This window comes from Gopherus evgoodei, chromosome 6 (genome assembly GCF_007399415.2).
Source record: "Gopherus evgoodei ecotype Sinaloan lineage chromosome 6, rGopEvg1_v1.p, whole genome shotgun sequence".
In the NCBI taxonomy this organism is placed as follows: Eukaryota; Metazoa; Chordata; order Testudines; family Testudinidae; genus Gopherus; species Gopherus evgoodei.
This window is the reverse complement of record NC_044327.1, coordinates 33,898,596-33,924,153: the sequence shown is the minus strand read 5'-3', so window position 1 is coordinate 33,924,153 and position 25,558 is coordinate 33,898,596. Positions and strand designations below refer to the sequence as shown.

The window sequence follows — 25,558 nt, the reverse complement described above, 5'->3', positions numbered from 1 at the left end:
ATGCCTTTCTACATCTCCACACAATCCATACAGATGGCAGAGGATCACTGACAGTCTTTGGGCTTGTACGCATGAAGCAGAAGGAGGAAAAAAGGTTACATTAAAATTGTGGTTTAAAGAAGCTGTTTCTCTCTTTCTTTAACGTCCGGGGGGTTGGGGTGTCAAGTGAGGGGGAAGAGAGCAGAGCCAAGACCAGCCAAATACCTTCTCAGCTGCCCTTGAGCCCACACACAGCCAGTAGATGGGTAACCTTAACAAGCAGACTGATCCAATCCTCTGAGTTATCAGAGCTATCACTGGGCACAGCATTGTGGAACTACACCAGGAACACTACTTGACTGAAATGGGGCAGCTTCCAGCCCACAGCAGTACTCCAAGAGTTCAGACAGAACTGACATTAGCAAAGCTGTTCTTGGACTTACACAGAGCTGCTGAAGCTTTAGCAATACTTGAAATGTTTGTGGAATGTTATGAGCATTCCAGATCTGTTGTTGTAGAAACCTGCATTCTTTAGCGTACACTGCCTAAAGTGCTTGAGTTAAACCTAGTCTTTCCCACCTCCTGCCTCCCCCTTTTGGCAGCTATTATACCACACTCTCCTTTTAGCTAAGTTCAGTAGCTATAAAAGTTTGGTGAAAGCATTTCAGAGTATACAAACATTAACAAAACTGAATTTGTTTTGTATCAGCCATCTGTTCCTGCATCCATTCATAATGGTGCCAGGCATGCATTTTGTTGGGAAAAATCAAGAGTAGAGTATTCCTCCTTAGACCACAATCACTCATTTCACCTGCTGTACACTCTGAAGTGCTTTCACCAAACCTTCAAAGCAGCAGCAATGGGGAAAACACTTTCTCCAGCACAACTGTGGACGAATCCTATACGATCCTTTACAGAACTGATCTTGGTCAGTGTTGTGTCAGCAACTAAGAGAGGGATAGACCTCACTTAAACTGGGAGGAGTGGTAGATACGCTGGAGGGTAGGGATAGGATACAGAGGGACCTAGACAAATTAGAGGACTGGGCCAAAAGAAACCTGATGAAGTTCAACAAGGACAAGTGCAGAGTCATGCACTTACGACGGAAGAATCCCATTCACAGTTACAGACTAGGGACCGAATGGCTAGGAAACAGTTCTGCAGAAAAGGACCGAAGGGTTACAGAGGACGAGAAGCTGGATATGAGTCAACTGTGTGCCCTTGTTGCCAAGAAGGCTAACAGCATTTTGCGCTGTATAAGTAGGAGCATTGCCAGCAGATCGAGGGATGCGATCATTCCCCTCTATTCAACATTGGTGAGGCCTCATCTGGAGTACTGTGTCCAGTTTTGGGCCCCACACTACAAGAAGGATGAGGAAATAGTCCAACGGAGGACAACAAAAATGATTAGGGGGCTGGAGCACATGACTTATGAGGAGAGGCTGAGGGAACTGGGATTGTTTAGTCTGCAGAAGAGAAGAATGAAGGGGGATTTGATAGCTGCTTTCAACTACCTGAAAGGGGGTTCCAAAGAGGATGGATCTAGACTGTTCTCAGTGGTACCTGATGACAGAACAAGGAGTAATGGTATCAAGTTGCAGTGGTGGAGGTTTAGGTTGGATAGTAGGAAAAACTTTTTCACTCAGAGAGTGGTGAAGCACTGGAATGGGTTACCTAGGGAGGTGGTGGAATCTCCTTCCTTAGAGGTTTTTAAGGTCAGGCTTGACAAAGCTCTGGCTGGTATGATTTAGTTGGGGATTGGTCCTTCTTTGAGCAGGGGGTTGGACTAGATGACCTCTGGAGGTCCCTTTCAACCCTGATATTCTATGATTCTATGACTTTGGCTTATTTGTAAGGACTCTCAGTTATATAACTATCTGCAGAATGATTGCTATAATTGCTATAAAATAAGGGACTAAATTTGGTCTCTTGCAACACTGGAGCAATCTCATTTGAGTGTGTATGATTTGAATCTAGTTTCAATTTAAAACTTTACCTATATTCTAGCCATGCATAGACTGAGAGTGCTATATGAAACACAGATGAAGACAATCCCAGCCCCGAAGAGCTCATGTTCTGTGTCCGTTAGAAAAAACTCAGTTATTAAGGGTATGGCTACACTACGCATCTTTTAGAGATAGCTGTGCCACTACAGCTGTGCTGCTAAAAGCTACTCAGCGTAGCTGCTATTTGTCGGCAGGAGAGAGCTCTTCTGCTGACAAATTGCTGTTCACACAGGTGCTTTTCATCAGTAAAACTTTAATCATCCGGGGTGTGGTTTGTTTTGTTTGAATGAAAAAAATTTTGCCGACAAAATGCCAGTGTAGACAAAACCTAAGATATCTTAGTCTTCTTCCCCAGCACCCACTCCAAACAGAGAGCCTATGCTGTCTGCAACAGGAAAATGAAAAGAGGGAGCAGGAGAATGGATAACAGCAACAATCAGAGGACATATTCACTAAGTAGGCATTCACCACTTTAGATGACAGCAACAGTTATATTATGCATATAATCACCTTCCTGTCACTTCAAAGATACTAATGCCGGCTCTGTCTCTTTTTAAGAGCTCAGCAATAGTGAGCCATAAAACTGAAAAAGTTGGTAGAGTATCACCGTCTGATAAGCATGCTCATTAGCACTTAATTAAAATCTAGACACCTGCCATAAGGAATGTGCTCAGAAAGATGAGTAACAGGTCTGTCTTACCACCAATTACTATCATTACTTGCAGAGCAAGAGCTGTGTCCAGTTTCAGGGCGGGGGGAGGAGGAGGGCAGTGGGAGAATAATTGCAATGATGCACGCACAAGCAATCGTATTGCGGTAATCGACCACAGTATTGATTTAAAAATAATCTCTAATTGAACCAGAACTGCTTTGTTACAGCCACCTTTCCCCACCCCTCAAATTCTTTTAATATTGGCAAAAGAACAATTCAGTTTATCATTTGAAAGCTGATTCAAACAGCATTTATTTCCTCAAAATTTCTGTCCCAATTTCCCCTCACCATCAAAAACAGCTCAAAAGACCAAGTGCTAAAAAACTCAGTTATCCTATCAGAGGGCAACATTTCACTGGTCCTCTGGTTTGGAATAAGGGTGTTGTCAAAGTTCAAATCTAGTCATTAAGAAAGATGGTTTTGTTTAAAGCATAGGACTGCGACCGAGTAAATCTTGGTCCAATTCCTAGCTCTGTCAGGGGTTTCCTGAGATATACTGGCCAAGCTTAATCTCTGCGCATTAGTTCCCAATCTGCAAAATGGTGATACTTCTTCCTTTCTTTAACTCATCTATTCTATTTAGATTGTAAGCTCTTTTTACACATCTATATCAGGGATCGGCAACCTGTGGCACGCGGCTCACCAGGGTAAGCACCCTGGAGAGCCGGGCCCATTTGTTTAGCTACAGCGTCTGCAGGTTTGGCCGATTGTGGCTCCCACTGACTCCAGTTCGCTGTCCCAGGCCAATGGGGGCGGCAGGAAGCAGCGTGGGCCAAGGTGCCACTTCCCGCCACTCCCATTGGCCTGTAGCAGCGACCAGCGGAAGCTGCACTTGGCTGAACCTGCGGACATGACAGGTAAACAAACGGGCCCAGCCCACCAGCGTGCTTACTCTGGTGTGCCAGTGTGCTTACCCTGTGTGCCAAAGGTTGACGATTCCTGATCTATATAGTGTGATTTCTGAAGTGTCTAAATACCTAGGGCCTGCTTAAATTTGCCAGTAGTTTTATATTTCCAATGTTCTTGCATTCTTCAACTGCTGTGTAGTACATTGTATGCTATCAAAACAGAGGCTATGTTTCAAATTCTGAGGCAATTGCATTTCTGTCGAGATGATGATTTTATATATCACGGTGGAATGTGGCCCTTTTATATATATATATATATATATATATATATATAAAAATCAAGGGCCACATTCCACCAAATTTACTGGAGAGTAACTTCAGTGGGCCACATTACTTAGAATTGCAGAGCAAGCCTTCGTGTTTGTAACAAGATTTAGAAACCTTTGCTTTGAAAAGTTCTGTTTAAGTCTAGATGATTCATATCGATTAAAACACAGAGGTTCTGATGATTCAAACCACTGATATTTTTCTTATGGGTACCATATCAAACTTCTTTATAAGTCTACAGAGGTGTGTCATATTAGCATACGATTGTACTTACCCATATAGACTGATCTATCCTGGCGTTCCTATGTCTAGATCTTATGAAATTATTTGGCTCCTACCACAGTCGTACCTCAGCACCTCACACTCTAATGTATTTATCCTTACTACACCTTGTGAGGTAGGGAAATAGTTACCCCTATTTTATAGATAGGAAGCTGAGGTAAGGCAAGACCTGGGCCAAGACTTACAAAGATCCTTAGACACTGACATTTTCAAAGCCACCACTGAGCTGCCACCTAATGCTGTAGGCACCTAAGTCCCCAAAGTTTCCACCAGTTGGCCTTTTCAAAGCCACCTAAGCCCTGACACAATCCCACAGCTAACAAGCTATTTGGAGCAACACCACAAGTCAAAGTTACAGAGGCCCTGAAGCTTTGCAGGGGAAGCACCTCTCTCTTCAGCACAACCCACTACTGTAGGCATGCTATGAGTATGGCTAGGAACCATCAGACCCTGCAGAAGTAAGGCCAGATGCAAGCCATGGATAGCGGAAGGGGGCCAGTACAGCACAGCCAGCACAAGACACCTGGGGACAAGGTAGGATGCATGCGTATGTCTTCTTCTCTCTCCTGGGGATTAGGGCATTCACTCAGAATATGCGAGACCAGGGTTCAGGTCCCTGCTCCAAATCAGGTCTGGGTTTCCCACATGTGCAGTGAATGACCTAATCCCTGGCCTACTAGCTATTGTGGGGACTCATTGTAAAAACTGTGAAATGTGTCTGTTTTGCGCAAATGGTTTTGGCTGCTAGCTCATGGGCTACCTAAACAGTTGACCTGGGCCAGGCACTTAATTGCTGGACACGGTTCATGACTCATCCCAAGCACAGGGAAGCATTTATCTCCAGCCTGTCAGCCAGGCACATAAGCCTCTCCCCACCCCTTTCCCCAGCATTTCACTGCTGACTAGCTTAGGTGGCTTCCCATCAACTGACTTCTGGGGATTTCTTTCTTAGGCATCTCTCTCTCTCTCTCCTCCTGCACTGTAGAGGGAATGTGGGCACATAGCTTGAGGCAGAGGGCACCTATCGGTTAGGTGTTGAGTGGAGGAACAGCCAAGTAACTTTGAGGATTTGGTCCTAAAGTGACTTGCCCAAGGTCACATAGGAAGCTTGCAGTGGAGTAGGGAATTTAATCCAGGGCTCCCAAGGCAAGCAATCTTTGCCAGGAGCCCATTCTCCTCTCTACACAGTGATTACATTAAGTTTTTAAGGACTTGCCTAAGTGAACACTTAGGGCTTGTCTACGCTGGCAATTAACAGAGCTGCAACTTTCTCGCTCCGGGGTGTGAAAAAACATCCTTCTGAGTGCAGCAAGTTGCAGCGCTGTGATGCGCCAGTGTAAACAGTGCCCCAGCACTGGGAGCTACACCCCAGTTTTTTTGAGGTGGGTTTTTTTTAAACGAGGCATATTAAAGAGCTGCCATGGCAACACTGCCCCAGAAGTGCTTTAGCACTGCCAGTGTAGACTAGCCCTTAGTGCACGGCACAGTAGTGGGGGCAGATTTACGCCTCATCTGGCTTTGAACTAGGTGTTCACTTAGACAAGCCCTAAACTCAGTCATCCTCTTCCTGCCCAGGCCCCACCTTACTCTACAACTCTCTCCCCACTAAACCTACCTCCTGGCTTCTTCCATCACTCCTCTCTTTTCCCAGTTCCTGACAATGGAAAAAAATTGCTAGTAAGTTCTTTGTTCTGCCTGCCAAGCAGAGGCAGAAGCAGCAGTTCCACCCCTCCTCAAATACTGCAGTACTAAGGGAAATGCTCCCAAACTGGTAGTCTCTCTCGCTTGTGCATGCATAACAAGGTGGCAATCTCCCCAGCAGTAGTCTCTCCTCACTTGTTCTTCCTCAGCTTCCTGATATAAGGTATGTACAAAGCATCAATCACCTTAATATCTTGCCATGGGGCCCAAAATATTAAAGGGCACAAGATGCAGAAAGAGCAGTCACTGCTTTCACCTTCTGGGGCTCGGTCACAAGTTGTAACTGAAGCATATTCAGTTTCTAGGCAAGTGGCTGAGCCCCAAAAGATCTGTGTAGTGCCTACATATTAAGGTGACTAATGTTGTATACGTTCCTTATCTATGCTGCACGAAGGAGCTGAGGTAGAGCAAGTGTGGGGAGTGGGGAGGGACTACCATCTTGGGAGAGCTCCACCTTGTTACATATGCACAGTGCATGAATAGTCACACATTATATAAAGACAGTACAGCATAGAGTATACATGCCATTCCTATACCTTTACACACGCCTCGTAGTTCCTAGATCGCAAGTAGGCTTATTCAGAAACATGCATTTTGCACCAAGTTCTGAAAATGATTATAGTTAGTACATACTCAGCTCTTCCGATAGGGTGATCCACAGCCCGCCACTAAAAATGTCTTAACATACAGATCCTGCTAGTCTCAGTATGGGCAGATGTAGCTTCTGTGTCCCTGCTTTGATCAGCAGTCTAGTGTCAGGGTGTGGAAGGGAAAAAAACCAGCAGCCAGGGACTTAGAAATGAACAGGCACAGAGGTTACCTGATTGGGCTGAGACCAGGTTAAAGACTCATAAAAGGTGAAGTACGCTCAGCAGTCTGGACATGGGGTAGATGCAGACTTTTAAATTGGGGTTTGTCCTCCTGCAGTTAGACCTGGTGCAAGTAGAATTTGCAGGGCTATCTCCCAAGCCACAGATCAACAGCTACCAAAGAGCAGAGCTAGTGTAGACAGTTTCACCACCCAGGCAGAAGCCTGAACCATATTCTTAATGCCTATTATGTGCAGAGTGGTAATGTCAGACTACCCTGGTGAAACTCAAGATGAGTAGGAGAGATAAGTAGTGCTATTACCAGATTTAACCTCAGAAACTAAAGCTCCATCCTCCACAGCCACAAGTCTTTCTGCCACCTTCTTTTGGCTAGTTGAAGTTCTATCCCATCTCTACTGCAACACTAGAAATCTGGACTATGAGCAAAAATATTGTATCCAGATTGTTTCCCCCAATAATAAGCACATCTAATCAAATCGAGGGACGGGGACACACAACTATGAAGCATGTATATGAGCATATGAAATATTTATTCTATGCAAGTTCTTATACTGCCCTCATCAGTATAGTGTCTGAGCACCTTCCAGTAGCGTATTAAGTGATGTAACTAATATCTGTTACACGGTATTCATTTTCACATCCTTTCCCTAGGGGAGGAAGTGCATCTGTATTGTAATGCTGCGTTTGGTTTTTGTGTTTTATGTACATGCTGCTGTGTGTTCCCATTAGAGAATAAAGTCATACTGTTTGTAAATACATTTGTAAATTGCAAATTAAAACAGGCACACCTACACTGAGTTTGGAGGAAGTAATGACACTTTCCTAGAGAACAAACTGAGCTTAGTTTGAGTGGTTATACAAGTTTTTATCTAAATTTGCCCCAATTCCCACCCTAATTCCTCTAACTCAGCCTCTCTCAGGTCATAAGGACAGAGTACACATTGCAAAATGTAAACTGTCTCGGACATACGTTTCTTCCAGCAGCCATTAATGTCTCTTACCATACGAAGGGCTACAAAGAAGGCTGTCATTGCGTCTCACATACTGAGCTGGCCCCAGAACAAACAGGGTCATAACTAAGAGGGCTGGACTTTTCTGCACACCCTCCTGTTAGCAATTGGTGCTGAATTTGAAAGGGAAGGAAGAAGTGCATTCCCATACTTCAAAGTTGCACTGAGATAGATGACGGAGCGAAAACACCCCCGCCTTTATAGTCATATTTCCCACTTCCATCTTTACATTAATCCTAGTGAGCATGCAGTCCAAAGAACTTTTGGCCCTCCAGGATTCTGGTACCTATGGAGAATGATGGGAGCGGTTCTGAAAGTGTTCTAACACCTGTGATTACTTGCTTATCTATGTAATCATTTTTCAGGAAGTCTCTTGACTCTGCACTACTACTAGGGCAGCTCCATTGATGGTGACAGGATTCTAGTACTAACCCAGAAAAGACTAGTATTTCTACCATCAAGTCACAGCCACTAGCTCTAAGCATGTCCACACAACACAGTGGTAAAGGCACTTATGCCCTTCCCGCATTAGCGCTATTTCCATTGTTACTACCACTGGAGCTGTCCCAGTGGTACTGAAAAGGTGGGAGATTTCCTGAAGAATGCTTGGGTAAGCACAGACACTGTTTAAAGCCTTGAAATACTGTTCTTGCTAGAAAGAGACTTTCCAAATTCAGCCAAAACAGAAAGTCTGTCTGGCTTTCTGAGGGGGCAGAAAGACAGAAGGGAAAATTTATTGCTATACTCAGCCTTACTGCCTCTTCATCCCCATGTGCACTAGTGTTGCCTTGTTTAAATGTAAGCACCTAATTTTTTAAAAAACACAGCTTTGGAAACTCGTGGTAGCTAAGACAATCTCAGGGTTTTCTTGAACTCCTCAATATACCTGAACGGTAATAAACACAGCAGTGGCCAGGAATACCTTTTCAGCTCCAGTCTGCTCAAAAATGGTCACCACTCTTCAGGGATACATAGCTAGTCACATAAGATACATCTTTGTAGCCTCAAGGTTAAACCCAATGATTTTGGGGCTATTCTTGAAGGCTACTTGGAGTCTCCAGCTGGTGCTGTATACAGCTGCTTGCCCTTTAGGAAGCAGAGTCCAAAAGAAATCACACTCGTCGAATCACAGAATATCAGGGTAGAAAGGGACCTCAGGAGGTCATCTAATCCAACCCCCTGCTCAACACAGGACCAATCCCCAAATGACCCCCTCAAGGATTGAACTCACAACCCTGGGTTTAGCAGGACAATGCTCAAACCACCCAGCTGCTCACTCAAATGCATATTAGCAGCCCGGAAAGTTGTAGCCACCTCATAAGATACAGAGGGCCTAAGCACTATTGCCCCTTATCTGCACTTCCACAGCCACACTTAAAAGGAAAAATGTTTCAGCGAGAGACCTAGAGTGCTTAAGGTAGTCTGGGGGAAGAGTGCCCTGTGGTGCCCTGTGGTAGTCTTGATTAGCATGAAGAACTTTGTCAAGTACATTGTATACCAAAACAAAGCCCAATACTAGTATAAGTGTGTAAAAAGGCCCACATTAAGGACATCATCATCTCAGGCTTTCCAATGACAGTAGATGCTGAATGTCCCTCAAATTTATCTTTTGGACATCATACACTTCGATCCTGGGTTATTCCAGTGAGAGAGTCAACAGAGAAGAGCACATTTTCCCAATCATTATGATGTGCTCTTGTTTTGAGCTATCTAACCACCGCATCCATGAGGCTGGAATGTTTGTCCATGAAGTTGTCAAATTAGTTGTATCTCTATGTTCAATAATATCATAATCCAATTGTTGGTTAGTTTCTCCCTATCTGAGTTCATTTGTGAAAAAGTGAAAAAAAAGTTAGCTGCTACCTTCATTGCTTAATCTTCATCTAATTCCTTTTGATTTAGGGTGGATTAAAAATACTTCCCCCCCCCCCACCATCCCCAATCTTATTTAAACCTGATTTTTTATTTATTTGTTTTTTTAAGATTTTTTCAACTAGCTTTGAAATTGACAATTTATGTTAAGGTCCAACCTTATTAAAATCATTTAATTTAAATACAAAAATAATATTAAGCAGTGCATGTTTGCTGCTAAACTTTAAAGGAAGTCAAACCACTGAACTGGTGGAAATCAGTGGTTAAATACCTGGACCCAAAGAGTTTGCTGATGTGCAAAACCTGTTTTTGACAGCAGTAGCCTTTCCTGAAAATGGAGAGAGAATATTTTCTTAATTTCAGTTTATTCAACTAGCTCAGTTCAATTACTAGTTCATTCAAAAGTTAAGAAACCAACTGGAAGTTGAAAAAGTGGAAAATCTTGGTGTCCTCTTTCAATCTATAAATAAAAACTAGGTGTGAGGGTGAGATCTACTAGTTTTAAAATCCTAAAGGACACAGGGACCAGAAAACCAGTTCAATTAGCTACAGATAATACTTCCTTTTTTAAATAAATCCATTAGTTCTAAATGCAAGACATGTTTTGAAAACAAAAAAACAAAAAATCAAGGCACTTTTAAGGTAGCTTTATTTAATAAAAAAATTTGAAATGCTAGTTTTGTTCATTTAATTGTGTTCCCATCTGAAGAGATTGACAAATCAAATAAAAATTCGTCTAGTGAATAAGGCATGCATTATTCACATTTTTTACTATAACAAAAAATGTAAATATTAAGAATCTAAATAAATGCAAGTTAAGCTGTAAAACTGCATAAATTTAGTGTAAAGGCTGTTATCTAATAGCAGATCAATGTATTTTAATGATTACCAACCAATGCAAATCAACCTTTGTTTATAAAACACTCTTTTGCATTTGCGCTTTTTAATTAAAATCAATTATTTAAATCAAGTTTTCTTGTTTGCTGATTTAAATCATGATTAAAAACTAGTGACTTAAAATAACTTTGATTTAACTCAATCCACCGTTTTGAATTGTCTGTACTTATTTCAGTTCCTTTATTTCCTCTTTCATTCTAGGCTCAGATTTTATTTGCTGGGATTTGAAGCTATAGTATGCCACAGAAAACAAACAGGCAAGTGCACACTGCTGCATCTACACAGCTAGACAGCTGAGAATGAAATCTTTGTAGCTCTGCACAAGTTATCTGAAAGATCTCCATTATGTGAACAAGTTATAGTGCCCTGTGTTGGGGAAAAGAATTTCTCTTCAAAACAAGGGAATAGTGTCTTCAGCAAACCTGTTCTATTTCTAACTACACAAAATGTGACCCTGCTAAGAGATTTAAGTCTACAGAAGGGTAGTATCAGCAAAACTATCGAAATCTATACATTTCATACATACAGCTCATGGGTAATAATGGGACTTAGCTATTATTTAAAAGCCTAAATGTCTCAGGGGGAAAATTCTATTTCTCTTTCCTGCTTTCTTATAGACAAATGCATGAAAACAGGATCTTTATTGCTCTTGCCACTTATTTTGCCTTCCCACAAAATCATAATCTTGTTTGGCACCATTTATTTCTGTGGAGATGACTGATGCTAAAACAATGTCAAATTACAAAAAACAAAAATTACTAGTAAGTTTATCTTGTTTTAAAGCAACTGCCTTTTCTATGGAGGCTAACCTTATATTAGCAGAATGGCTTACAACTGTTCTTCACATTTTCCATATGAAATCAGCTAACGTTTCAGAGCTCCTGCCTTGTTCTTCAGTCAACTCATATTTTAAACCATGTTAATTAATACTCAACTGCTCATCTCAAAAAAAAAATTAAGGAATCTAACAAAGTTATATCAAATTTGTTTGACTGAAATGGGGTAGGTTAAGTAGGAAAATGAAACACTAGCGAAAAGCAACTCCTTCCCAACTCACCCATCCAAATTAATTCTAATTCTAAAACTAGTTCAACTCAGGGTGAAACAAGGGTGTCAAACTCACTCTGCAGAGGCATATATACACATATTAATGAATTAAGACCCACATCACACACACTGCCTTGATCTACAAAGTTAGGGACATGAGACCCTCAACAGAACATCTACATGATAGGAATCTTTACAACTCCATGAGAGGCCAAGAAGCAGAAGATTCAGAACCACTGCCATTTCTCTTCCTTTTCCATCCTCCTTTGTCTATTATATCTTTCCTTATGTTCACATGATTTCTTCCATTATCTTCTTTGCAATCTTCCCCACCCCACATTTCAGGAGAATCTCAAACTATTCCCACTCTTACCCAGTCATCAAGGCCCCAAAGAGGCTGTGTGTTCACTGGGGAGGGGGGGTGTTTGTTTTTAAAAAGTCCCTAATGAAAGTGAGTGGGCTGGATACAAGGTTGACCTTGACTAGGTAAAGTCTTTGCACTGAGGTAAAGTCTGCCTGTGCCTGGTCTTAACTAGAATTTTACACCAAGGTACCAATCTGTGTAAAACACACAGTTTTCGCGACGAAAAGTTAAGCCACAAGAAAGATGCTTCTCGTCATCTTCAGCCGACTTTAACTTGAGTCAACTGTCTACAAATTTGTTCATTAACCTCACATTAACTGACAAAGGTTAGTGTGAACACTCCCCACATGTTTGTTCCAGGAGGCAAAGATTTGTTCTTCCCTTCAGTTCCCATGGATGAACACCCTTGGGTAAGGAACAAACGTGTGGGGTGTCCACACCAGCCTCTACAAAGATATACCTCAGTTAACTCCAGGTTTAAAGTGTCGAATGAAGACTTATCCGGTGGGAGCAGATGATTTGCTGCTTCCTCCCTAGGCTTCTTATCATATGGACTGTTCTGCTTGTTCTTGAATGCTTTGGTATCTCCTTCTTAGGATATCTCTAGATCTCATTCTTTTCATACAGACTAGCATTACACTATTGTAACGCCTTATTTTATTTTAATACATTCTTCATTTTACTTTAAGGCAGTGGTTCTCAACCAGGGGTACACATACCCCTGGGGGGTTGCAGAGGTCTTCAAGGTATACAGCAACTCATCTAGATATTTGCTTAATTTTACAACAGGCTACATGAAAAGCACTAGTGAAGTCAGTACAAACTAAACTTTCATACAGACAATGACTTGTTTATACTGCTCCATACACTATATACACTATTTGCAGAGGTCTTCAAGGTATACAGCAACTCATCTAGATATCTGCTTAATTTTACAACAGGCTACATGAAAAGCACTAGTGAAGTCAGTACAAACTAAACTTTCATACAGACAATGACTTGTTTATACTGCTCCATACACTAGTTCTCAAACTGGGAATCATGATTTACTTTATAATTATATGGTAAAAATGAGAAAGGCAGCAATTTTTCAGGATTAGTGTGCTGTGATGCTTCTGTATTTTTATGTCCGATTTTGCAAGCAAGTTGTTTAAGAGAGGTAAAACTTGCGAATATTGTACTGTTTTTTCTCAAATTCTTTCCTGAGCAGTCAGTAGAAGGTACAGCGGCTCTTCCTTCTTCTAAACCTCTGGGAAGAATGCCCAGAAATCCAGCAACACCTAGGTTCTCTCCTCCCTCCCTTCTGGCTCTCAAAAGACAAGCCCAGGCCCAATGTCAGGAAGATGAAAGATCTTACTGTAGGTCTCCGCAGTGCAGAGTATAACATTGCACTTCTTGAAACAGTGGGGCTGAAGAGCCCCACCCCTTTGTATTTGCACATTGGATGGGTTTTTCTGCTTATGATCAGCAGTTAAGCTTTCACTGAGTAATTATTTTAATTAGATTTTTAATACTTATAGTATATATCGTTATATAGCACTACAGGTGTGACAGACACTTGCATAAATAAGACGTGGTCTTTGGCTCAAAGACCATACAACAGTAGAAAAGAAAGGGAAATAAAATGAAGGAAGTTGGAACACATGAGAGAGAAAGAATTTTTTTAAGTGGCAGGAAGAATGGGGGTGGGGTCAGCACTGGTGGAACAAAAAACAATGAAGGATAAAGCCTGGAATATTGGACCAAGGAGAAGAGTACAAAGGGGAGAGGGTGAAGTACAATAAAGGGAAGCACATACGGCGGAGTGCTGACTCTTGTTGGGAAAATCTCTCTCTCTTATTTGCCAAGGGTGTCCCCAAACATTGAAGGCAATACTACATTGGTTGACATTCAAAGAGCGTTCCTAACCATAAAGGTCTAGAAACTAATCAAGCAGGTATATTCTGTAGTATCTTACTCTATCATGGAATTAGATTGTTATATTTGGACTGAACCTACAGGCTGGGCATCTGAAACCACTTACCTAATCCACTTTGGGAGTGGTTTTGGGGATAGAGAAGCAAGCCTTTAAAACACTTAAAGCATGTTTTTCTATTTTAGACAAATTTTTGCAATTTGGTCTGGAAATTGACAGGGCTAATGAATATTACTAGAATAAATCTGTCAGCACATATGTACTGCTCTCCAAATTCTGCAACCAAAAACAAAGAATAATTTTTTGTTGGGTCAACCACATAATCCTTGTAATTCTGCCCATCTCCATCTACATTTACTTGCAGGTTCAGTCATTACACCTCTAAAATATAATCAATGCAAGCATATCCATACTGTTTTGAGATGCAGAGATGATTAGCTGAATTACACACCAGTCTAAAGGTGATGTGAGTATTGTATCCTTTTTTGCTTTTTTATGATCGATGTAGAGGGACTTGAAAGTATTCTCCCTATACACCTCTACCCCGATAGAACGTGACCTGATATAACACGACTTCAGATATAACGCGGTAAAGCAGCATGGAGCCCCGAGCCCTTTAAAGCACCACCTGAGCCCCACTGCCAGAGCTCTGGCAGTGATTTAAAGGGCCCGGGGCTCCCCACAGCAACTGGAGCAGTGGGCCCTTTAAATCCCCACGAGGACTCTGGCAGCCAGGCTCGGGAGGAGATTTAAAGGGCCAGAGGCTCCAGCCGCTGCGGCTGGCGCACCGGGCCCTTTAAATCACTGCCGGGGAAGCCGGTCCGGTCCGGTATACTGGACCAAACCCGATATAACACGGTCTCATCTACAAGGCTGTGAGATTTTTTGGCTCTCGAGGACCGCGTTATATCGGGGTAGAGGAGTACCTGCTTGCTTTATAAAAGTCTTATCTAGGAGAAAGACTGATCACTAGTTCTCCATTGAAGTGGTGACAGGACAAAAGACAAAATAAAAACTGTGCAATGGAGAGAGGAAGGGATTTTTAGTCAGTTTAAAACCAAAACACACTGTTCAACTTCACTAATGTTTTGGATACCGACCATGCTGTTTGTTACCCCTTGCATACAAGTACCATTCACATCTCTCAGATCCTCCAGCAAAATCATGGAAAACATGATGATCATGATTTCCAAATCCACACAGGCATATTTAAGCCCCCTTTCAGGTCTTCTTTATATAGTAAAAGCCACATACATAATTATTAAAGGTCACATTTAATTATTATTTGAAAGTGTTGTACTTATGTTCCTTATTGCTTGGGCTGTAGCACAGAAAGTATACATAACTGTTGCCATCTTGCAAGAATGTGTATTTTGAGAACTGCAATTACCTTGTGGCATGATTTTCCAGAAATGGGTGCTCACAACTTCAGTGAAGGGAAAAAAAATAAAATAAAATAAAATAAAAAATCACATAATAAAATAAGAAAAGCTTAAAGTCAAGGTAACTACTTAATCCCAACATTAAGCAAGTCACTTGCTCTTGAAATAATGAATCTTGCCTCAGCTGCGATAACTAAAAGGAAATCAATTATTTGGTTTGTATCTAATGCAAATACACAGTAAGAAATCCCATGTAATTTAAGGCACAACAGAAAGTGTGTGTATGCACTTTTGTACATACTTAAAAACTATAAATATCTGAACACCAAAGTTTTAGCTTGTTTCTTATAGGTTAGCACACTATGAAGTGTACCAAAAAGATGCATTAGTATCTTGCACTCAGCTTTCTTTTTACAGAAAACTAAGTCATTGTTCTTACACTGCCCCGCCCCACAAATATCACTTGGCATAAAATACAGATCACTGCTGAGAAGGATCTAAAGTAAAGTAATGCTACAGCTGCTTAGCCCTTCCCTTGCACAGAATTTTGCATTCATTTCTGTTTTAGTCTGTATTTCTATTTTATAATAAAACATACAGCCTAGTTATTTACAGGCTTTCCAAGGATTAACTACACATTCACAAGAATAAACCCTCAAGAGGTTAACCTCATCCTCTTAAGCTTCACACTACCATCCCAGAGATAGCTGGCAACCACAGCCAAGGAGAGAAAAATAATTCAGCAGTTTGCTAATCCTTTAGCCAATCACCTGATGCAACAGTGGAGAGCTCTTTTGGAGGTCTACAAATCAATCTGTCTTGAAAAATACTGTCAATCCAAAAAGATACACTTTGCAGAACCATTAGCAACTAATGTCAAACTAAGCATTCATGTCTGTATGCTACATTCTCTATACTAAAAAACCTTTCCAATTTACAGATCTGTAGTTCTAAATTAAGAATGTACACTTTATAGAAATGTCTGGATTTTATTAATGTTGCCCGTATATAAATCTTGCAAAATTATGTGATTGCTGACAGTGGGATAGACTAATTATAATTGTCCCTTAGCTCTTCCTGATGTGAGCTGATAGGCATCTCTGATTTTCCAGCTTGTTGCTTAATCATATCTTCCAAAAAAAAATCCCTTCAAGTTCTATCATGATAGTCCACTTAATCCTTTCATGCCATGATCTGGATTCTCCTCAACCCCCAAACAGACTTCAGGCAAAGCTCTGAAATCAGTGGTGCCAAGGAGTTAACAGGTGCACCTATCCTTTACAATCAAACTTTTCATTTAAGTATCTAGCAAATCTATTACTTAACTCAATCAACTTTAGTGAAAAACAGTAATACAATGAACACTGGTGTAATTAAAAAAAAAATAAGACGTGTACAATGGCTGAACATGCACAGACATGTAAAACAGCTGAAAAGTAAAATACTTAGCTCAGCCAAACTAACACGTAGTGGCTTAACATGAGTAATTAGACAATCCCAATAACACATTTCAATAATCATTAGTATGGGGCTGTGAATGAGTGTGTGCACAAACACACATCTCACAACTGATATTCCAACATTTAATTAAATAAGTTAACACTACCTGAATTTTATTTTTCACTCATTAAAGTTTCTGAATGCAACAGCGCACTCATTATTCCTCCAATCTAAATACACTTTATCTACACTGACTAAAAATTGCTTTTACATGAGGTAGATAATTCCCCTTCTCCCCCCACAATATCTTTCAGTCCTGCTCTAAATTCAATTTTCTCAAGTAGCTAAAGTAGTAGTGTGTTTGTATTTTAAAAGTGGCCTATCAAGAAACAAGTCTTAAGGCTTGTCTACACTTAAAATATTAGTGTTACAACTGTGATGCTGTAGTGCTTCAGTGTAGACACTATCTGGGCTGAAGGGAGGGATTCTCCCTGAGAGGTGGTAGCTAGGTTAATGAAAGAATTCTTCTGTCGACCAAGTGCTGTCTACAAAAGGACTTAAGTCGGTTTAATTATGTTGCTCAACGGTGTGGATTTTCACACCTCCAAGCGACATAGATGGGTCAATCTAATTTTTTTATGTCCACTAAATTACAAGGTTTGGTTTTGCTTTCCCTCCTCCCCAATTCAATATGTGCGCCCAATGGGAACACAAATTCAGTCTTGACTCTTTTATAACTAGATTAATGAGACAAGACTGAATATGGAACCAGTTATTTTGAATTACACCATGTCAAGGAATCACAATCCTTTTTTAAAAAAGGAAAGAAAAATCAGTGCTCAGACAGAAATGCCAAAAATGCAGATTTTACCAAGTCAGGGAGAACACCTAACTGAACATCTGCTGAGAAAATGCTTAACTTTCTTCCCATCCCCAACACTTATGGTACAGAAATATCTTTAGCATGATGCCGCCATAGGCTACTTGATTGTACCTTATACTGTTGGAGAATGCTTTGGCCTATTTACATTTTAAAGAAGTCTTTCATGATCTTTCACACTCATAATAGATGTCTAAACCGTTAAATTACTATTTCTTTTCTTGGCCTGAAAGACACTGCAGTTTAAGAGCATGGCCCCTCTATTGTTCTTTACACTAAGTCCGGTCCCTGAACAATACTGACAGCTGCTATCAAACCGGGCTGCGTTTACTTTCAGTGCAGCTGCTGATTGTAGGAATAAGCAGCCTCCTGATGCCTCCTCCCCTCTGGGGAGACAGGAAGACACACTGCATGTTCAATGAAGGGGAGCAAAGGTCCACTGAATTGTCAACCCAATTTTATGCTACTCTGATTTTCCAGGATGCACACAATCCCTTTCAAACAAAATCAAGCATGTGTCAGAGCATGAAACTTATTGTGCAGCATAGGATAATTATTGATCACCTAAAACTGTAAAAGATCATTTTCACATGCATCTGATTTCTAGTATGCATAATACACAGATCTACAGTGAAAATTAAAATACATCTGTGCTATCTACATGTTTATTCCCTCATTCACAACATCTGAACTATGACAGCATTGTTGAGTACTCTTTCATAAAACAAATGGAAATGTTTCTACTGAAGGATCATTGGTAGTTTAAAATTAAATAATTCTGTGATTTCTATTCATAAGATTAACATACCTCTCCCTACCTCCAAAAAACCCTGCCTACGAAAAAGTCTTAATTGTAGACCTAAGAACACAGAAGTGAACAGTACACATTCAGGAAATGCCACTTGGGACAACACTATCATAGCGAGTTTGGTAAGACAAGTTTTGCTATGCAGTAAGTCTTCGCTGTCAGGATAATTTCTTGGTCCAATGTGTGTGTGTGTGTATATGTATATGTATATGTATATGTATATATATATATATATATATATATATATATATATATATATATACACATACACACACACATACACACACACACACACAATGCACTGTGCAAAAGTGTCCTACAGGTTTAGTCCACTATGAAAGGACTTTTTATTCAGGATCTGCCCTCAGTGAAATTGTACCCTTTTAAAACAGCAAGAAAACACCGCTCTATAAATCTCTGCTAATCAAATATTATTCATACAATATGCTTGCATGTATATTTAATTGATCTTCAAAATAAGGCAATTCATTACACAAGCAAAGCACAGAGAAGACTGCAGACAAATGCAGATGTAACTTTTATTAAACATGATTAGTGAATTAATTCAGTAACAGTCAAAATTTGAAAATAAGGGAAAAACGGGGTTCCAATTTGAAGGGGGGTATGTTTATGCAAAGCTAATCTGTCAACTGTAATAAAGCAGCTTGAATAAAATTTAAGATGAAAATCCACTGAACCTCCCCATTTGAGGGAGGGAAAAGCTATTAAAAAGAAATGAAGGTCACTCTCCCAGTTTATTTCACCTAATTGACTGCCAATAGCTTACCACAGGCAAACCGACTGCAGATCTGCAATTGAGAAACTGATGAAAGGAGAGTTTTCAAGCTGAGGCTCATTCTTTTAATCTTCCCTCGCTCTTATGTTTCCCCCCCCCCCCCATCTCCAGTTGGGATGTAATTTTAAGCACAGATGGATTAACTGGTTCCATTGTCTGTAGACGTCATTGGACTATGGCACTGTTAATCCGTACAGCAGCATGTCTAATTATCATTACAAAGTGTCTGAGGGAACTATAAAGACCAGCATGACATCTTCTCACAAGCAATTAACATAAATTGATAAATGAGTAATTTGAATCCGCTCAAGGCGCTCACATATGAATAAAATCAGAAAGGACGGCTTCTTGTTTCGGCTACTTCTTTCACTTAGTCTGGAAGGGCAGAAAACATGAGATATATTCTAGACTTAGTGATGGGGGAAATGAACTCATGCAGTGGAAGGAATGCAGGTTTCACAGAGTTCATTAATGCAAAACAAATGACTTGTGATTGACAACCAGTCACAAACAAGTAGTATTAACTTATTTCAGCATAGTTAGAAGCACAAACTTGGTGAAAGGCTATTAGAACATTATGTCAGACAATTAATACTACTTCAAAAGAAAGAGAAGTTTCCTTTCATTAGCCTGCTACTTTAAAATTCATGAAAAGATGCAGAAGAAAGGAAAAGGAAGATGACTGAATAGTTGTACAGGTTCCAAAAACTCAAATGTCACAAAAAGCAGGAGGCAAAACAAAGGCAACTTAGATCAAGTAGCATACAATATCCATGATCAATAGATAATAAATCTTCCCAAACTCCCTGGTCTTTCTTGCAGCAAAGGTTTTGATATAATATGTGGGTGCAGGAATGAAAAAAGACATTCTGTTACAAAATAAGCTGCTGTTAATTCTACCTCCTCTAAAATCTGAGTGAGCCAAGTCAAATAAGTCTGAGCAACAATATTAGGTATCAAAACAGATTAGATATCAAAAAATTCTCAAGTTTATTTTAAAACAACCAAAGCAATAAGAAATGAAAGCTGGTTATACACACTGTAGGAGGTAGACCTGGAAGGCCACGTACCCCGATGATGGCATTTAGTTCAGCCATGGTCACTTGTTTGGCACGTTCTACTGCTTGGGCCACTTGCTGCTGATGCTATTTAAAAAAAAAAGTTAAAAATGTGTGTAATTAAGCTGTTGAACCAGCGTCTCCTCTTCCCACCTCTTAAAAACATCAGTACATTAAAACCGAGACCAGTATGCACAAAAATAGTTTCTGTAAAGAAATCTGCACAATAAGACAGAAGCCCAGGTTATCTATTATAGGTCATCTTATGCCAGTTAAGATGTAGAAGTACTTGATTCGTTACTCACTGTTTATGAGAGTGAGGCAAAAGTCGTCAAATAACTTAAATGTTGGAAACTTTTAAAGAGAATATCTTCTAGTAACTAAATCATAGTTTCCAACTGAGATGAGAAGGTTCTGACAACTTTAAGCTAGTGTCTATTTTATAAGTCATTTATAACTCCTGCATCCAATATAATGAACATAGTGGAGGTAACAAAGAGACTAGGCAGCTTCCTACATTTAATCTAACAAGAGCATCAAATAGTCTTTGCAACTATGAAGTATTTGAAAGTCTAATCCAAAGCAGGTTCCAATACTGAACAGAAGTAGTCTTTAATATGCTATAGCTGTAGTCAAGCTATGTTTTTATACCCTTGAACAACTTTTTGTATTTGAGTTACCAACTGTGTGTTACCTACCCAAAAATAATATCTGAATATTTTAGCATTGAAGGCCAACGTTCTTATTTACACAGAATTTAACACTTGACTATTAAGTAGAACTTAATATTGTCATTAAAGATGAAAACAAAAAATTGTTTTATAGTCATTTTATAGTTTTTCCTGAAGAGAATTAATTTGAGGTTAAGGTATTGTCACCAGTTCTTCAGTTTAAACTCTGATGTTAGACTAAATTAGCGGGGGGACCTGGGGGAGGGAGGAGGGAGCTACACACTTCAGCTATAACAGATGTTCCTCACACTTGAGCATTGTGATAAAATTAACATCTTAAAACTAGCTAATTTGCAAACAGAGAAGCAACATAATTGCACTTTAACAGTTGAACAGTTTTACTTACTTCCTGAGACAAAAACGGGATGACTTGTGCACAAATAGTATTCAATCTCTTGGCAATTTCTGTCTATAGAAAAAAAGGTAAATATTTGGGTTAAAACATGCATGAGGTACATTATCATAAATCAGCTACTTTACAGAGTCATATATTAAGTACAAGTATTGTAAAAATTCATTAAGATGTCTAGTGAAAGTATAAATGATTACTAATAGGCCCCTAATCAGGCCATTGACCTAGTTCGTTACTCTAGGACATCTGCTATGTCTCAAGTACCTAATCTCTATATATATATTTAAGGAAAAATCTGGTCTTTATAAGTAGCTCATTAACAAGTAAAGGATTTGTTCAAATCCAACACAAGTTAAAGCCTTTTAAAAGGCAGATTTATTACTCAATTTACCAAGTTGCACAGAATAGTGTTCTACTAAAATGGCATGTGAAGTGAATATTCTTTCATGTGATTTTTATCAGGTGCTGTGTTTAGACAATCCTTTTAGAGAGCAAGATATATTCCTTGCCATGAGGAATTAACAATTTAAAAGCCAAGAAAAAAAGAACACAACAGTTCAAATAATGGAGAGGATGGAAAAGGTACAGCAGAAAGGATTACTGAAGAGATGCATATGATAGAGGAGAGGGTGCTTGGCAGTTAAGTAGAGGTGGGGAGCATGACAGAAGGGCATGAAGAATGTGACAGGGACAAAAGGAGCAGAAAGCAAGGGAGGACTGAGAGCTTAAAGAAATAACAACAAACATGGTGGTGCAAACATTTTTTGCAGGACCTTGACACTGAAGAAACTGATCTAACAGAGGGGATAGTGAAGATAGATTAGGAGTTTTTGAGACAGCAAGATAGAATCAAAAGTGTACACGAAATACCCAAGAGACAGGTGCAAAACAGGACAGAGACTTGGCAGAGAGATTGATTTGAGAAACATCTATTCAGAAACAATTGAAATAATGGAGCAGATGAAGGAAGGAACAGAACCCTGAAGGCAAACATACAGGGGGCATGGCAAGGATAAGGAATCACTCAAGCAGTGGATAACTTATCAGAACAAGACTACAGAATTGTAAAAACCCAAGGAGAAACAGCAGAGGAGAAAATGATCAGCTTCACTGAAGACAGTAGAGAACAGAGCTTAACCGGCAAATCTCAAATATTTCATCATCAAGGGAAAAGATGTTTTTACCTTCCTTCCCAGACACAGCACAGCCTAGAGTAGAGCATGTGCCTGCTGGGGGACCAGGAATTCCCAAATTCTATTCCCAACTGTCACTGACATTCATCTTTTTTACATACAGAATTTCAGACATTTATTTATACCTCACTACACACCTGTTAGTTATATAGTAAGTGTCCTCCAACTTGTAACATGTCAGTATCAGACTAAGATTAGTAGAACCCAGATTCCCTGACTCCAAGAATTGTACCTAATACCCTCTACATCATCAACATGAGCCTTCTTCATCCCCCCGATAAATCACTAAACCGTACATCTCTGTTTCCCCATCTATAAAATAAGAGATAGGGTTAACAGAAGAGAATGGTCTGTTGATAGCAAGGATTCTCCATCCATTTACCCGAAGTCAAATTCCAATATTATGGTGAATAGAGGAACTCTTACTCAAAGATCTTAGCTGCAGCTCACAGCTGAAGATTCTGCTGTGAAGTCAACCACTGAACCTCCTCCTCACCCAACTACCCTAATGATCCTAGGAGCAGATTTTCAGTCCCATTCTGCTCCCTTTGCACCACCCAGGAAGAACAAGAGACGTGGAAGCCACCTGCAAGTTCCTTGAGGGGATTCCCTGTGTGTAGGGTAGTGCCCAGCAGATGCAGAACTAGTAGAACTGCCTGAGTGCTCCCCTCTCCACAACCCTTGGCAGGGAGGCTGGAGAAGGGGAATACACCTAGCACCCTAGGGAACTAAACCCAATTGATGCAAGTTAAAATAGTTCCAGGGCCCGGTAGCCTGCATCAGAGCTGGAACAGAGAATCAGGGACCAGCAGCCAGCTACTTGATAGCTGTTCCACTGAAAACTGGCACAACCAATAGTATTCCCCTTAACATGATTTATTTTTTTTAAAGGGGTGAGAGGGTGGAAAGGAGGAAGGGAAACGGAATTCCCTTTCCTCAGAGGAGGAAGGAGTGGTTGCTTCTCTGACCTTTCCTTCCCATTCCACAAGATGACAAGTGACCAGAAACAGCTTTTTTATTTAAATAACGGTTGGAGTGGAGATCATTTTATTTGCATTCTTAGTCCGGGGGGTAGGGTCTGCCTGGGGTCTTCAGTGCTAGTGCAATCCAAATAATAATAATAAAAAAGAATAGCATCAGTAATATGGGAAAGCTGTTACACGTTTGTAGCAGTTTTAAAAATAATCAAGCTATTGTTGGCCAGTTTGTGCATTATGTGCATTTTTCCTAAGTTTCACGTACACAACTAACATTTATGTAGTTACCAAAACTCACTCTTTGCAGCATGTTCCCCACACGCTATCCCCTCCTGAGCTGGAGATCTGCCAGCAATTAGGATGCCAGTAGACTGCTGTGTAATGGGTTGAATCCCCATGAGAGAGGAGTGGTAATATATAGTTCCTGATCGACTGAATGACCTAATTAAAATTAGGTCATAAGTCCTTTGTTTTCAGGATGGGAGGAGATGAGTTCTAGTTTCAAGCGGAAAGCAGTTCTGGTCAGAAGAGCCTAAGTAAAGATTCTCTGGCCTGTAATCCTTTACTGTAACTGATTAGAGATTTTGCTTTTGGGGGTTAGTTGTGTGTTTTTTAAAGCAAGACTTCTAAAATATTTGGTGTTTCATGGAAGTCTGACATTTGGAGGTGTGGGCCCTCTGTTCATATACAGGGATCAAAGACATTGAATGAAAAATGGTTCAAAGTCAGTAAAGCAAGACAACAGGACTACTGATCACTTTTTAGTTCCAAGTAGTTGTCCATGAAATGTAACATCCTTATGGCATTTTCAGATTTCTTTTCCTTAAAAAAACACTAAATGCATCAAACAAATGTGAATCTCTTGATATTGGTGGAAAATAAACAGTCTTTTGACCTTACATCACTGAAGTATTTGAGAATTAATTTACATCCAATCTGCATTTCAGAATTTGTGGACCATTAAGATATTTACATAGTTCAACCAAAGAGGTTACCAGAGATATTTGTGACATGAAAAAAATACATGAAAAATCAATAAAAAGTTATTGGGTTTTTTGTTAAATGCACTGCCTCCACTGTTCCTCTTAACTCTTGATAAATGTCACCTTTTACTGTACAGTGAAAGGTCAGTTGTTAAAACATGAGACAAGGAGGGTGAGGTAGTATCTTTTATTGGACCAACTTCTTCTGTTGGTAAGAAAGATGCTTTCGAGATAACACAGAGCTCTTCACGTTGTTAAAAATGGGCACTTACTACTTCAAAGGGGCACTATCAATTTAAAAATCTTGTTTTCATGTTTTGACTCTGGCCCTAGTATTGTAAAAATTAACATTTATTACTATAGCTGAAAAAGTAATGTCTAATTTTCAACTTTACGTTGTTCACAGAATCAAACTATGGATAGAGAGCACCATTGCCTATCTCTTGGTAGCATAAAAGCAGCACCCAGGCACTGTTCTGGTGATGCACATGCGTACGTGTTTCCTAAGACCCTGTAAAAGTGTTTACTAGAATAACCACAACAGTAAACCTGAAACTGAAGAATCAGCATATGAGCATGTGCACTGAGAAGAAGGGGACTAAAGAGATATTGTTCTTGGTCTCATCCAAAAGTTCCTTCTGAACCTAAACAATGGGGAAGCAAACCCTTTAATATTGTCTGGGTGTGGTTTGGGGGTTTGTTTTGTTTTGTTTGTTTTAAGCTCATACCCCTACAAACCCACCCTTTGTTACTGAAGATCCTAGCAATCATGATTTATAAGTCTTCTGCAAACCCATTAGTGGTCTTTTGAGCCCCCCCTCTTCCCTCAACTCCCATGGACATGCCTCAAATATTAAGTGACGTCGGTATTTTGTTAGGAAAAATGGAACAGTAGGCTGATGACCCCATTTACTGGTCATTTCACCAAAATGCCTGGAAATTGTTTTAGATCAGGGAACTAAGGGATGAATAGTTAATCCAGTTACGTAATATCATGCACAATTTAGCTTGCCTTCGCTGCCTATTGCATCACCTCTGCAACAAGGTTCATGAAAAAGTTGACTCCATAGGTATAGAGTGAAATTCTCAAGGGGTGAAAAATCAAAACAGATTTTAACAGAATATGCCAAGTTTCAAGAGTTTACTAACATAGGAAAAATACAATCAC

At 40.0% G+C, this 25,558-nt stretch overlaps 1 protein-coding gene across 3 annotated transcripts in view; it reads right to left on the bottom strand.

The window, feature by feature from the left end:
* TLE1 (TLE family member 1, transcriptional corepressor) overlaps window positions 1–25,558 on the bottom strand; it is a 91,402-nt gene that overhangs the window by 48,974 nt on the left and 16,870 nt on the right. For 2 of the 3 annotated variants that reach the window (XM_030566723.1, XM_030566722.1), the window contains exons 5-6: window positions 21,232–21,294; window positions 20,167–20,241 (exon numbers count right to left, since the gene is read on the bottom strand). In XM_030566723.1, the coding sequence (XP_030422583.1) occupies window positions 20,167–20,241; window positions 21,232–21,294 (138 nt within the window). Of the gene's footprint in view, window positions 1–20,136; window positions 20,242–21,231; window positions 21,295–25,558 lie in introns of all 3 variants that reach the window. The other variant, XM_030566721.1, reaches the window with a different exon arrangement.